Source organism: Gymnogyps californianus, chromosome 24, assembly GCF_018139145.2.
Source record: "Gymnogyps californianus isolate 813 chromosome 24, ASM1813914v2, whole genome shotgun sequence".
In the NCBI taxonomy this organism is placed as follows: domain Eukaryota; kingdom Metazoa; phylum Chordata; class Aves; order Accipitriformes; family Cathartidae; genus Gymnogyps; species Gymnogyps californianus.
This window is the reverse complement of record NC_059494.1, coordinates 1,370,021-1,384,956: the sequence shown is the minus strand read 5'-3', so window position 1 is coordinate 1,384,956 and position 14,936 is coordinate 1,370,021. Positions and strand designations below refer to the sequence as shown.

Genomic DNA, 14,936 nt, shown 5'->3' with positions numbered 1-14,936 from the left:
CCCCGCATCCCTCCGGTAGAACCGGTCGCATCCCGGGGCTGCCTTTGGAAAAGAGAAGGGGCGGGGGGACGGCGGGGGGGAGCCGCGGTTACCTTCGCCTCGCCCGGTGTGCCGGTCCCCCGCGGCGCCGCTCGGCCGAGCCCACCTGGGGAGGGAAAGAGAGAGAAGAGGCGTCAGGAGGAGCCGCCGCCGCCACCGCCATCGCTCCAACTTGGAGCAACTTTCCCGGCGAGGCTGGCAGCGGGGGCGGGGGGGTGGGCGGCGCTGGAGCCCCTGCCCGGTCAGCCGGGGCCGGTCCCGCCGGCGGGCAGGACGTGGGATACCCCAAAGCCGGTCCCTTCCACCCGTGGAGTGGGGACACCCACCCGGAGCCCCGGCCCTGCCCAAGGGAGCCAAGCCGGGACACGGCCTCTGCTGCCGGGGAAATAGAGGGGACACTCGCGGAGGGGCAGCCCCACGCCCGGTGGCTGGCTGGCTGGCTTTACCGGGCGGGGGGCGGCCCAGCTCCCCCGCGCCGCGGGCACCGGAGCCTCCCCGGGCACCGGAGCATCGCACCGGGCAGCCGCCGCCGCTCCCCGGGCAGCGGAGCCGCTCGCCCGCCGGGGCTCGCCCACCCGGCCCGGCGCCCCACGAAAGCGGATTTTTCAGCTGGTTTTAATTTTTTTTTTTCCCCCCCTTTTCCTCCCACCGAGATTTTCCCCCCCCCTTTTTTCTTTCCCTTTTCCCGCCTCATTTCTTTCCTTTTTTTTTTTTTTCCCCCCGTTTGATTCCAACGTTGTCGCTGGGAATTATTTGCATTTAAAATACAACGACTCATTCCCCTGCACATCGCTTCGCAGCTCAATTCAACCAGCACCGGAGGGGGGGGGGGCGACCCCGAGGAAAAGGGGTCCCCAAACCCCCAGCCAAATCCACCCGAATTCCTGCCCGGCTGGAAATATCGATGTGGGCGAAAACTAAAGATTTAACAGATTTTAATGATTTTCTTTCTGCCGCCGCTGTCACCCAAAGGTGTTGTGGCAACAAAGAGCGGGAGGGGATTTGACGCTCGTATTTTTGGCCTGTTTCCGTGCAGAAATATTCCCCCAAAGCCCCAAATGCTTTGCAAAGATTGATCTCTCTAAAAACAATCATATCCTGCCCTGCAAAGTGCTTCAAAAGAAAATCTGATTTTATATTTATCCCCCCGTCGCTGCTAAACCCGTCGGAGGACGAACACACACGCGGCACTCGCTGAAACTAATAGCGAGGAGGGTGACTGGAAATCAAACAACCACCTCCCCAGTCCAAACTGGGGGCAAACGGTTTCCCCCCGCGCACGGCAGAGATTTCCCCGCTCGGGAAACAACGGCGTGGAAATCCCCGCCGTGCCCGCTCGGGCAGAGCCAGGCGCTTCAGCACAGCAAGAAACCCAGTTACTTTTTTAGGGTGAGGAAAATAATAATAAAACAAGATTTTTTTTTTTCCCCCTTTCTCCAGAAATGCCGAATTCAGCCTCGGCCCTTTGCGTGGGGAATTTTTATTTTTTTTTTCCCTGTGGGTTTTTTTTTTGGTTTGGTTTGGTTGTTTTTTTTTTTTTTTTTTTGCGGCTGGGATACAGCCTCGCACCAACGCAGGGCTGGGAGGGGACGGGAGGGGATGCCCACACAACACACCGCCCCGGCACAGCACCCCCCCCCCCAAACCCCTCGGTCCCTACTCCCCCTTTTTTTCCCCCTAAACCTCCCCCCAAAAAATAGCTATACACACCGAAACTTCGCTCCGGCAGCCCCTTACCTCGGGCACCGGGCAGGGCAGGGCAGTCGGTCCGACCGGCCCGGGGCTATAAACCCCGGGGGTGGCTTTTGTGAGTTTGCCGGAGTTTCCCCGGGCTGTCCCCTTTTGTGTCCCATTGCCATCTAGAGGCCCTGATTAATTAATTTCACACCGGAGCTCGGGAGAAAATTTTCCCACCGAACAAGTGGCCGAAGAGATGTGAAACCCCAAAGAAAAGGAGTCAACATCAAGTTCAACAGCATGCGGGAAAGGCCGATTTCCATCACAATCGCGTCTGAGCGGGGGCCGGGCGGGGGCGGCGGGCGGCGGCCCCCGCGCCCCCTCCGCGCGTTCCCAGGCTCGGAACAATCGCGCTCTGTTTGCCTCGCACATGCCGGCGTTTGGGCACGGAGGCTGCCTTGGGATAACAGGAATAATGAGGGGGGGGGGGGGAGGAATTTGGGGGAAGAGGGGGGGTGGTGGTGGTAAAGGAGTGATGGAGGGTTGGGAAATGGGGGGGGGGTGAAGCGGAGGAGCGCGCACCTGCGGACTGTCCGGTACCGACCTGTTGAGCCCCGGTCGGGAGCACCCGGTGGAGTTTGCGGGAAGAGTCGGGATGGGCAAGAGGGAATCGCCGGCTTCGGAGGGGCGGGGGTCCCCCCAAAGCCGGGAGGGGACTGAGCCAGTCCCCGGGGTGGGGGGGGATGACACTTTTCCCTAAGTTTGGTGGCCCCCCCCACCCTCCCCCCAACCCCGGCCACGCGTTTTCCCACAGCCCCGGGGGAGCGGGGGGTGCTTGTCCCGGGGGAGCGGGGGGTGCCTGCCCCCCGGGGGAGCGGGGGGCCGGGGCCCGGGGTGGCCGAGGCGGTGGTGGACGTGTCCTGCAACCCAAGCAGCTCGGCTCCGCCGGGCATTGTCCCCACGGAGCCCGTGGCCATTGTTCCCGGCGCTGCGGGAGCCGGAGGGAGGGCAGCTTTCCACGCCTCGTCCCCCCCCCCCCCACCTCGCCCCCACCCCGACACTCACACCGGGCTGCCGGGACCCGCAGCCCCTAATCCGGGGGTGGGGGTAGGGGGGAGAGGGAAAGCAAAAAACACCCCACCCACCCCAAAAAAGGCCCGGGTGGGGGAGGCGCGGGGTCCCCCCTCGCAGACTTCCTCCAAGTTGGGAGAAGCGGGAGGGGGAGCGGGGCGGCTGTCGGTGCCCGCACAGCCTTGCCCCTCCGGCGGGCAGCACCGGCAGCTGCCCGCTGCTGCCCGCTGCCCCGGCCCGGGGAGTTCAGTGCGGGGCAGGGAGAGGGGAAAACAGCGCCGAAAAAAAGGGGACTGGGGGGGGGGGGGGGGATTATTTACCTCCCTCCGCACATCGGCATCCATTAATGACTTAGCGACAGCGTGAGCCGAGAGCCGCCGGGACACCGGCAGCCTCCGGGGCGGGGGCTGGGGGGACGCGGCACCGGCAGCGGGCAGGACGCGGAGCCCGGAGACATCCAGCCGATGCGGAGCGCGGCAGAGCCGGGCTGCGGCTCCCGGAGAGGACTGCCAGGAGCAGCAGGGCTGTGGGAAGCGGAGCCCCCCGCGATCACGTTGCCTTTACGTGGGGTTAAACAGATAACGTCTGCCCGGGGCTTTAACGCCGGGAGCCCCCCGACCGGGCCCGGGCAGCCCCGGCCCGCCGGCGGCGGGACCTGGGGGGGAACGGGAACCGGGGGGGTGGATTCCGCCCAAACATCCATTTTGTCCCTTTTGGAAATGGAGATGGGAGAGAGGAGGGAAAAATGCGCTTTTTTTTTTTTTTTTTTTTTTCCCCCTGCTTTCTCCATATTTTACTACGTAAGGCATGACGTCCTCACGTCGGGAGCAGGATAGGTTAGCCCTGCGCTGGGGGGAATGCACCGGGCTGGGGGGGGCACGGGGGCGGGGGCGGCTCTGGCAGCAGAACCTAAAAATAACGGGGATTTTATTATTTAAAAATAATAATAATAATAATAATAATAATAATAATAATAATAATAATAATAATCCGGGTGACCCCGCGGATGCGGCCCCGCACGGGCACCGGGAGGTAGAGCCGGGCAGGGCCGGATCCGGATCCCCCCCGCGCCTCCGCCCGGCCCCGGGTACCGAGGGACCGTCAGGGCTCGGGGCACCCCACGGGGCGTGGAGGGAGCGGGGCCGGACCCGGAGCGGAGGGGAAGGTGGTGTGTGGGGGTCCTCCTGCCTTTCCCCCCCCCCCTCCCGGGGCTGGGGCAGAGGCTGCGGCAGGAGGCGGCGGGCGGGCAGGGTCACCCCGCTCTCCGGCCGGTGCAGGATTATTCCGTGAAAATGAAGCAGAAATCGGCTATTTTTTAATTAAACCAAAAATCCCCCTCCTGCCCTGGGTGTTCAAACCTCCAAGCTCCGAAGTGGCCGGGAACGGAGCCCCCCACTCCTCCCCCCACGCCTCCGGCGCACCGGGATTTTCATAGCGCGTTAAAAATCGGTGGCTGCAAAGGCAGCTTCGCGCAGCGCCCGGCGGGGTTTGAGCCCCAAATCCGGGGGGGGGGGGCAAACCCCCACCGACACCGAGCCGCGGAGCGGGGCCGGGGTGGGCCGAGGCTGGCTCCAGCCACCGGAACGATCAGGGTGCGCATCCCCCGCCGCGGAGCCGGGACCGGGCCGGTGGCGGGTGCCGCCCCGGTGTCCCCCCCCCCCCCCAGCCCTGCCCGCCCCGGGTACGGGCAGCCCCCGGCCCGGCGCTGCCGGGGAGGCCGGCGGCTCCGAGCTCTCCCCTAATGAGCTCCGCTTATGCATTTCCCCCTCAACGAATATTTCTCCCGGCGGGGCTGGGGGGGCACCGGGACGCGCTGCCCCGGCCGCCCACCGCCCGTCCCGTCCAACCGGGGCTTCGCGGGGGCCCGGCCGGTCCCTCCCGACCCCACCCGGCCCGGGGGGGGGGGGCAGCAGGAGGCCGGGCCTACACGTCGGACACCCCAAATCCTGCCTTCGGTCCCCGAATAACCATGCTCGGCGGCGGGGTGTGACCCCCTGCCCCCGGTGGTGCTGCGACCCCCGGGCTGCCCGGCCCCGCCGCCGGGGCCTCCCCCGGCAAAAGGCCCTTGGGGCCGGGCCCGGCTCCTCCAGTCCCCCGGTACCAGCGGGCCCGGTTGTCGTCGTCGTCCCCCCCCCCACCGCGACGGCGAGGGTTTGGGGGGGGGGGGGGGGGGGGGGAGCGGTGTATTTTGGCTCCCTGATAACGTTTTGATCAAAAATTCATTAAGAGGCGCTCGGCGCAGCGCCATGAATATTTCAGGGGTTTATGCAAAACAACAAAGTGGGTGTTTGGGGGAGGATACACGGGGGGGGGGGGGGGGGGGAAGGAGGGGGCGGCAGCCCCCGGTGCCCGGCTCGGCCCCGGTTTGCTGCGGCGGGGAGGCGAGGAGGGGCCGGGCACCCCCATCCCCTCGGGGCCGGGGCCGCGCTCGCTCGCCCCCAGCCCGGGGCTCGTTCCCGCCCCGTTATAAGGCGTGAAACGGCTCCAGGTAACCCGGGACCGGAGACCGGCCCCCGGTTGGAGCGGGTGGCCCGGCCCGGCCCTTCGGGTCGCTGCGGGGACACGCAGCACCCAGCCCCGGCTGAGCCCCGGGGCCACCGTGACAGCCCGGAACCGCCCCGGCCCTGCCTGCCCTCCCGGGGCCGCTCCGCGGTCACGCGTGGCCGTGGGGCTCCGAGGGGCCGCACCTCCCCCGGCTCCCGCAGCCCGGCGCTCTCTCGGCAGAGGCAGAGCCGCCTGGGTGGGGGCAGCGGGGGGACCCCATCCCCACCCGGGATGTCCCCTCGGTAGCACCACGATGCTGAGGGACACGGACCATCAGCCCACACCCCCCCCCCCGGGCTGGGATCTGACGACACAGGGCTGCTCCCCCACGGCTCTAGCGAGGGGACGGTCCCCCCGAAACCAGCCCGTCCGCCGTTTCCCCAGCAAGGGAGCACCCTGACTGCAAGGTCCGCAGCCCCCCAAATCGGGGTGCAGAGCCCTGACAGCACATCCCCCCCCCCCCCAGCAGAGGGAGAGGTACCGGCACCAACCGGGAGACAAAGCCCCACTGGCTCCGCAGCCCTGAGCACCGGAGCCCAGCATCCTCCCGGAGCCACACAGCCCCTCACCATGCTGGGCCTGCAGGTAACTGGGCTTTACTGGGGCAGCTCCCCGGCCAGCTGGGAAGGGGACACGGAGCCACAGAGGTGGGGAGATGGCCCAGACCCCTCCACCATGGACCAGGACCCTGTAGGATGGATGGGTGGGGGACACAGAGCGAACGCAGATGCTCTGTCTCTTCCCAGTATCATCCCGAGCACTGTTCCCCCCAACAAAGCTGGGGGTCCCTGGTTGCCACCTTTGGGTCCAGTGCAATGGGGCATCCCACCGTCTCTGCCGTGCTGAGGGGATGCTCAGCAGGTAGGCAGGGGCATGGGGCGGGGGGCAGAGGGCAAGAGGGGCCTCCCTGCAAGACCAAAGAGGGGCTGAGGGCACCCCAGGGCACCCCCCATCCCAGTTTAGGACCTGTCGCAACGGGGCGTTACTGGACCTGCAGGCAGCCGGGGGGATGCGCTGCTCCGGTCGGCTCCCTGGTCTCCCACCGCTGCCCTCCGGGTCCCACCGGCCGCTCCCGTGTCCCCGCGGTGGGATGCGGCAAGTGCCCCCCGGCAGCCCCAGCCCCTCCCTGGGGCTCACCTCGCCCTGACATTTCCTGGCGCTCCTTCCATGCCAGCGGGTTGCCATAGCAAATCTAAATCTTACAAACAAAACGAGGAGAAAAGCCTTATTAGCATATATTCAAATGAGCCATGCAATAATGCAAACCATAAATCATGCAGTCATTGCTATTCAATCAGTGTCTCTTACCCCAGCCCCCACACTTTCACCGGGTGTCTCGCCTCCTCTTTCCATGCAGGAGCCCCTTCCCAGCCCCAGGGGTGGCCCGGGAGGGGACCCCGCAGCCGGGGGGGACCTGGGCCAAGGCCGGATCCAGCCCTGGGCTGCCGGGGCTCCGTACAGCCCCTAATCCCGGCTGCTATTTATGTTGTTTGCCGGGCTCTATTAAACGGGGCAAACTCTTCCCAGGATTAATCTCCAGCCCATGTTTTAATCTCGGGGCTCAGCCACCAGTAATCCCTCCCCACGAAAAGGGGCCCAGTTCAGCGCTGGTGAGCGGCTGGCGCGGAGGGATCCCCATCCCTGCCTGATCCCAACCTGTGGGTGCCCAGGCACTGCCTGGGGGAACACCACCACCCCCCCAAAACCAGTGGACAGTGGGCACTGCTAGACCCTGGTCCCCCCCTCCTCGCTCACCTCTCAGCGCCGTGGCCGTGGCCGTGGCCGTGGCCGTGGCCAGCACACCACAGGCCCCAGGGGATGCTCCCCCACCCCAAGGAGCAGCAGAAGCCCCAGCCCCAGCCCAGCCCTGCCTATAAGGGACACAGCTCAGCTGGGCCGGTCCCACCCCCACACTTAACCCCCCACTTGCCCCCACCAGTGCCGACCTTAAGGGCACAGAAGGGTTTTTCCTCCCCCTGCCCGCTCCCAGCGCCAGGCTGTGGCACTGAGACCTTATGAGCAGCTTTTTGGGGTCTCCCAGGGAGCCGAGGGCTGGGTGCTCAAGGACCTGGCCAGAGCTGGGGGTGACCTGGCTGTCACCCGCCCTGCCGGTTGGTGACCCTGGAGAGGCGGCTCTGAGCCTGGGGGACATGGGGGACGGCAATGCCGAGCCGAAGGGGGTCAGGGGATGGGCCACTTCTCCCCTTGGGGACGTTAATGACCTACCACCTCATTAGCCACCCCGAGTCACGCTGCCTGACCCCAAGAAGCTCACGCCAGACACCCCGACACCCCCAGCTCTTTATTGGTAAGAAGATAATAAATAGAAAAGAGCCCCTGGGGTGGGGGAGCAGCACCCACCACCCCCAGCTGCCTCCCTCCATCCTTCCCTCCCTCCCGCCTCGCTGCGGGACCCCGGCAGCCCCCCCCCCCGGCTTGGGTGCAGGATTGGGCCAGGGCTGTGCAGGGTTGGACCCGCTGCTGGTGCTCTCAGTCCTGCTGCCACCCCGTGGCACTTCTCAGGCATTCCCGCTCGCTGGGGACACGCTGGCGCAGGGACAGATGGACGGACAGACGGACGGGGATGTACAGTGTCCGGCACCGGACAGGGGACCGGGGTAGCGCTCCTTGCCCGTGGGGTCCTGGCCTCGCAGGGGGCTGGGGGTCAGAGCTGTAGGGAGGGGAGGGGACCGGCAGCGTGTGGGGGGCACCGGGGTGGGGAGGGGGTTCGCCAGGAGCTGCAGCCCCAGGGTGGGGGACCGGGATCCCACAGGAAGCCCTACGGCACTGCCGACCACCCCGGCAGCATTGCAAAGGGCACAGGGGGCTTCCTGGGGGTCTGAGGTTGGGGGTGAAGCGGGGGGCTGCTCCCCCAGACTCGGCCCCCCACACCCCCACCCCGCACCCCGTCAGCCTCGCTATCTCTGCCAAGCGTCCATGACCTGCGCCCGCCGCGTGGGGACGGGGGCCCGCTGCTCCTCTGCCAGCGGCCGGGGGGGCCCCAGGGGGTAGGGGTACCCCTTGGCATAGTCGTCCCGTGGCTGGAGGTCTCCGGGGCCTCGGGAGGCTTCGCTCAGGGAGGCCAGGCTGGCCAGAGGGGGCTGGGGGGTGCCCGAGGGGCAGCCCAGCCCCGGGGAGACCCGCTCCGACTTGATGCTGATGGCTTGGTGCTGCGGCGAGGCACCGGGGGCCGGGGCCGGCTCTTCGGCAGAGACGATCCGGCTGCTGACCCTGGGGTAAGAGAGGAGGAGGAGTGAGGCCGAGTCTCCCTGCATCCCCTGCCGAGGTGTGCAGGGTGGGGAGAGATTGAGCTCACCCCTCCTCTCCTCCCTAGAGGGGCTGAGACCCCCCAAACTCACCTCACGTACCGGCTCTGACCCAGCCGGGCACTGGGCAGCTGCCCACCCGGCTGCTGGGAGCCTGGTGTGTGACTGGGGGGGACATGGGGACCAGATCCCCCAGGGAAATCCGGTTGGAAATAGGCTCTGCCAACAGCGGCGGGTGGGGGGGGGTTCCTGGGGTGACCCCGTGCGCCCCAGTTTTGGGGTGAAGCTGGACAGACCCCAGCACAGCAGGTGGGGGGGCTGCGCCTTGGGTGCCGGCAGCACCCATGGTGGGAGGTGGCACCCATGGGTGCCGCAGCTCCTCATCAACAGGCTCATCCCCGACCCGTGCTCCCCACCGTCCCCCACCCCACAGCCGTCCCCCATCCTTACCCCAGTGCTGCCATGTCCCGTGGGTGCTGCCACGCTGTGGGGCCGGGCTGCAGGAAGCTGGGGGGCAGCGGGGCCTCACCAGCCCCGAACTCTGCTGAGCAGGAGGCCAAGAGTGAGCTGGAGCTGGGGGGGGTCCGCAGCCGGGGGGGTCCGCGTTATCCTGGGACCGAGGGGCCAGGACTTACCCGCTTGGGCCGGGGCGAGGAAGGGGAAGCTGGCGAGGCCGTGGCTCGGGACGCCGGAGCTGCCCGCGGTGAGCACGGGGCTCAGGGTCTGCAGAGCGGGGTACAGCGGCCGCTGCGGGAAAGTGGGGTGCTCCCCGTCAGGCTTTGTGCTGCTGACCCCCTGGGGGGGGGGCTCATGATGCAGCCTCTCCCCTCCCCAGCCCCTTCCTGTGCCCCCCAGCAAAGCCCCGGTGCTGGGATGAGGAAGGGGAGGTGGGAGTGGATCGGAGAAGCTCCTCGCTGAATTTGAGGAGGGGACGTCTGCATGGTCCCGGGGACACCAGGCACGGTGACTTGCCGGGAAATGCCTGGCTGCAGCGAGCCAGGGGGGACCCCTCACCACCCGCCCTGCTGCCCCCTCCCATGGTGTCACTGCTGGCGAGGGGGTGCCCAAGGCCACCGAGCATCCTGCTGGCACCGACCCCCATGGAAACCCCATGGCCAGGGGGTCCCAACCGCCTGCCTGGGCATCAGGGGCATCCCGGGGACCCAGAGCCAGCCCACCCCATGGACAGGGGGCTGCAGATCGGGGGGGGACTGCCAGCATGCCAGCCCAGGCGGTGGGTGCTGCAGGCCCGGTGTCCCACCCCTGCAGCACTCACCGCCACGCTGCCGCTGCTCCGGCTGCTCGCCAAGCTGCCATGGGCTTCACCGCGCCGGCCCTCGGCCCCCAGGTACAGCGGCGGGGGTGTCTTGGTGGCCAGGGCTCGGTTCACGCTGCTGGCAGGGAAGAGGGGGTAGCTGATACCTGGACGGACAGAGGAACAGGAGGATGCACGGGGTGGCCTCGAGGGATGTGGGGTCCCGGGAGCTCCGGTCCTCGGGGGATCCCCACGGTGCCCTCGTCACCGCGGGCAGCCGTGCATGCCTGCACGGTGCTGTGCTCCGGCAAACCCACTTCCTGCGCGAGGCCGTCGGCGCACCTGGGCTGCGGCGGCCGCCCCCGGCCCGCCGTGGCCGCACGCTGCGAGCGGAAACGGCAGACGAAGGCGGTGGCTGGATCTGGCCCTGGGTTCAGCAGGCTGCAAACCTCCCCGGCCGGACCCTGCCGTGGGGAGCACCCTTGCCCCAGCTCCCTCACGGAGCGGCCAGGACCTCCTGCGGGGATGTCCAGCGTACCTGGGGCCGGCACGCCGGTCCCTATCCAGGGAGATGGGGATGCTGCACGCTCGCATCCTGCACCGGGAATATCGCCCAGCCGCCCCCATGCCACCTCCCGCCCACCCAGGGATTTTCCGCTGGTCAAGCCCCAGCATCATTTTTTCCGGCCACTTTTCTGCTGCGCGGCCCTGGAGGCACCCGTGTCCCCGTCACCAGCCTGGGCTGGTGCCGTCCCACCGGCCAGGATGAGCCCCTCGTGCCCAGCTCCGAGCTGTGCCACACGGGAGGGAGCTGTGGGCGCAGGGTGCCCAGGGTGCCGGGGCCAGCCGGGTGCCGGGTACCGGCAGGGCGCAGGAAGCAGCTGGATGGAGGCAGGGGACGGTGTTTCCACAGCTGCGGCGGCGCTACCTGCCCACGCACCCACCCCGGCCCCACTCCCGGTAAATCCCCAGGAGATGCTGCAAGAGGAGCTTTGCATGCGGCGCCTGGCCGGGAAAATCCCCGTGGGGCCGACGAGAACAGGGTGCCTATGGTGGGGATGGGGTGCCCATGGCAGGGACCCTTTCCCCCGCAGCCAGCTCCCCGCAGCATCCCTGGGCAACGTGTCCGAGCCTACCTGGGGGCAGTGGTCCTGGTGAGCGTCCCGGTGGCTTCGGTGCTGCCGGCTTGAAGGCGGGCGGGCGGCCCTGGCCCTGCGGGGAGCCGCTGGCACTGCCCAGAGATGCATCGGTGGCCGGCGGGGAGCTGCCGTAGGCTGCCTCGGGCAGCGGCGCCGGGCTCTGCGGGATGAAGTGGAGTTGAGGGACGGGGAGGGGACGGGACCCTCGGGAGACCCTCGCCCCCGGCGCCGCGGGACGGCAGCGACTCACGTAAAACCTGGGCCGTGCCACCGACAGGTCCATGCCCTCGCTCAACCTTCGCGCCTTCTCCCCAGGATCCGGCCCCTCGTCCAGCTCCAGCTCGTGGCTCTCCAGCCCCAGCCCCTTGCGCTTCAGCGTCTGCGGGGAGCAGGGCGGTGAGAGGGGTCCTGCGCCCATCCCGGCCCCACCCCGGCCGCCCCCCGCCGCTACCTCCAGGATGTCGGAGTTGGTGCGGCTCTCGTGGGGCTCGCTGTACTCCGTGTACTTGAGCAGCACCTTGTCCATGTCGGTGCTGGCGTACTGGAAGAGGCGGTTGGTGCTGTTGAAGATGATGAGGGCGATCTCGCAGTCGCACAGGACGCTCAGCTCGTACGCCTTCTTCATCAGCCCGAATTTCCGCTTGGTGAAGGTCACCTGCAGAGCAGGGAAGGGGACGGGATGCTGCGCCCAGGACCCCTAGATACGGCCCCAAACCCTCCTCCTGGGTCGCCAAACCCCCTCTGGGTCCGGAGGATCCGACACCCGTGGGGAAGGGGGGAGCAGAGCGGCTTTGCCTCCCTTCGCGGCCTCGTGGCTCCCTGTCCCCCTCGTCCCCACCTCATCGCCGAGCAGCTCTTACCTGCCGGTTCCGCTGATCCAGTATTCGGCTGATCTGTATTTTTTTCCGGCCCATTTTCGCCTCCTACACTCGAGGGGGGGCTGGAAGAGAGCGAGAAGCCCCTGAGCCCCTGCAGCCCGGGGCCGGCCTGAGCGAGCATCTGCCCCGGCGCTGCACGCACCTCCTCACCCCTCCAGACTTCAAAAATAAGTTTTGCCGAAATAAGTAAGTTTTTGGAGGAAGTTTCCAGATTTTTTTTTTCAGCAAAGATGGTGGCAAACTGAAAATGAAAAAAAAAATCGGGAAATTCTGCTGGGGTGGTGGGGGGAAAAAATCCCCTTAGCTCTGCCCAGCCGGTTCCACCGCCCCGGCTCCATCACCCCCACCCCACACTGGCCCCAGGGACCCGAGCACCTGCACGTGCCGGCCGGAAAGCCGCGGTGCCACGATGCCAGGTCCCTCGCCGGGAGCACGGGATCAGCCTTTGCATCCCCAAGCGCCCGCCCGAAGCTGCGGGGGCTGCTCCGACCCTGCCCGTGCACTGATGCTGTTCGCCGGCGGGTCCGTCGGATGGGGAGGGCGGTTATAAGGGAGGCCGGGCCGGCTGCGGGGAGGGTCCGTAAAACAAAAGGGCTGGTTTTAGGTTCAAGGTTATTTTTTTTTTTTTAATTTTTTTTTTTTTTTTCCTCTAACGCGAACAGACTAAATTTGACCTCCGCCATTCGTAGGTCAGGAAGTGGCTGTACGAGGAGACAGCAAAGCGAAACCACCCACCTCTTCAGGCCACGTGAGCCAGCAGTGGGAAGGGCGAGGGGTCGGGGGACCCCCGCATCCCACCCCAGTTGCAGGGTGCCAGCACCCATCGCAGCCTGGCACTGGGCTGTGCCACCCCCCCGTGACATCTCCCTGCTGCCGCAGGGACCCAATTCTTGCTCCTCTTGCTGTCCCCCAGCACCAGTCACCCCAAAACCCCTCTGGGATGCCCCAGTGCCATCGCAGCCTGGTGCAGAGCCATGGGTGGCATCAAGACACTCCCAATGGGACCCTCGCACCCAGCCTCTCCACCCCAATTTGGCTGCAGACCTGGCCCAGCTCGGTCCCCGCCGTCCCCAAGACACGGCCACAGGGCAAGAGCCGAGCTGGGAAGCTGGCGGGGCTGGGAGCTCTGTGCTGCAGCTCCCCGGGGACGGCAGGCACCCCGGGAGCCCCCCGAGCCCGGCCAGCCAGCCCCCCCATTGCAGGGATGCACCCCGGGGGGTGCGGGGTGCAAGCTGGGGACCGGCCAGCCCTTTGCTCCCCCGATGCCCCAGTTTGTCCAGCTTCCCCCTCTCAAGCACGTTGCCATTTACCATCTTGCTCAGCTGCTATATTTAGCTGATCAAAACTAATTTTAATTTATGGAAGGAAATTGCGCTGCCGTTCCCACGGCCCCGCTGCCACCCTGTGTCCTGGGGCCCACGCACGACACCAAGGTACGGGGGGTGCCGAGACCACCCCAGCCCCCCCCTCCCCGGAAAAAGCCAACGATTCCCTGGTGAAAAGGCAGAGGTTTTCCCAACGATTGCTGCTGCCCGCGCAGGGCCGGGGCCGCTCCTGCCCTCCCGGCACCGACACCTGCGGCACGGCATCGGGCCAGGGCACTCCCAGGTATATGGCCGGGGCCGCCCGGAGGGGTCAGCTCTCGCCTGCCTACCCCCATCCCGTGATCTTTAATTTGGGGTGCAGAAACAGGAGCTGTTCCCCGGGGGGCTCCGGCTCGCAGTTGGGTTTGTCCCGTTTGGGTCAGGGGATGCTCGCCCGGCTGCGAGCCCCCGCATCCCTGCACAGCCTCACCCCGGGGGGATTTTTAAAGGCTCCAGGGTGCTGGGGACGGAAGGATGCGTGTCCCCATCTGCTGTGGGGACACGAAACGCTGCCAAGGGCCCCCTTGGCTGGGCCAGCACCCCCAGCTCCTTGGATGCTGTGGCACCCCGATGCCCTGCTCCGGCACCCCGGTTTCCAGCTGTATGGGAAGTGCAGAGGGAGACGGTCCCTACACTGGGACTGATCCTGCAAGCCCCTCCCTGCCCTGATGCCTGGCCGTGTCCCCCCCTCCATGCTGCTCGGGGACAGGGGACAGCAGCCACCCCCAGGTACCAGCACGGCTCTCAGCCCCGGCGGAGCCACATCTGCCCATCTGCCCAGGCAGGGTGCTCTGGGGGTACCAGCACCCATGGGGTGATGCTGCAGGGGCCCCAGGGGGGTACCAGCACCCATGGGACGATGCTGTGGGGGTCCCAGGGGGGTACCAGCACCCATGGGGCGATGCTGTGGGGGCCCAGCCCACAATAGCAGGCGGGGGTGGCGTCGGGCCAGGGGAGCTGGGGGCCCACCGCGGCCAGGACTCCCGGCACGCTCACCACGGGCTGGGCTGGGCGCGGGGTGGCTCGTCCCCCCGCCGGGGAAACCGTCTGAGGCCTCGTGCAACACGCGGGGCGGTTTCATCAGCCGCCTCCCCACGCACCTCATTACGTCTCCGCTCCTCCTGGGGCATCGCCTCGGCCGCTCGGCCACCGCGGCCACCTGGGACCCACGGGGACCTGCGCAGCCCCAGCCGGGCCACCGCTGCCACCAGCACCGTGCCACGTGCCGGGGTCTTGCAGGGCAGGCGCAGGGTTCGGCCCGGCTGCGGGGCAGGGGAGGGATGCTCTCCGGTACAAGGCCTTACGGCTCGCTGCCTCCACGGGTCCCGGTGCCTCGGCCACCGCAGTGCGGCAGGGCACCGGCGCTCGGTTCCCCCCGGGCAGGTATTAAGGGCTGGGAGGGGAGGAGGGACTTTCACTCTGGATTTTAATTGCTGCGCTGGGCGATAAGGCGATAAGCAGCATTATAGCTGCAGGCAATTATCGCAGCCGGCGGTGACGGGCACAACGGGGAGGCTCTGCCCGGCATTGCCACCTCCATCCCGTGGTCCAACGAGGTGGCATTCTCCAGCCTTGTCCCTGTGGCCAGGGACAGCATCAAGGGAGCAGCCTGGCTCCCGTAAGGAGCTGGCATCCAGCAAGGGCTCATGGCCAGAGCCCCCGAGCAGGAGGGAGCAGGGTTGGGGTGCTGGCCCCAGGAAAAC

General features: G+C 67.3%; 1 protein-coding gene across 1 annotated transcript; it reads right to left on the bottom strand.

The window, feature by feature from the left end:
* Positions 1-8,249: 8,249 nt before the first annotated feature.
* On the bottom strand, positions 8,250-11,905 carry MEF2B (myocyte enhancer factor 2B). The gene is made up of 8 exons (XM_050910707.1): positions 11,852-11,905; positions 11,443-11,646; positions 11,242-11,370; positions 10,989-11,151; positions 9,874-10,019; positions 9,233-9,344; positions 9,048-9,138; positions 8,250-8,562 (listed from the first exon to the last, which is right to left on the bottom strand). The coding sequence occupies exons 1-8, from the start codon at positions 11,903-11,905 to the stop codon at positions 8,250-8,252; spliced, it is 1,212 nt and encodes a 403-aa protein (XP_050766664.1).
* Between the last annotated feature and the right edge of the window lie 3,031 nt (positions 11,906-14,936).

Excerpts from the sequence above, each read along its gene's own strand:
- MEF2B (XM_050910707.1), bottom strand. The coding sequence starts at position 11,905 with ATGGGCCGGAAAAAAATACAGATCAGCCGAATACTGGATCAGCGGAAC. Across the intron at positions 11,371-11,442 it reads CCAACTCCGACATCCTGGAG|ACGCTGAAGCGCAAGGGGCT; the intron begins GTAGCGGCGGGG and ends TGCTCCCCGCAG. Across the intron at positions 11,152-11,241 it reads TGGCACGGCCCAGGTTTTAC|AGCCCGGCGCCGCTGCCCGA; the intron begins GTGAGTCGCTGC and ends TTCATCCCGCAG.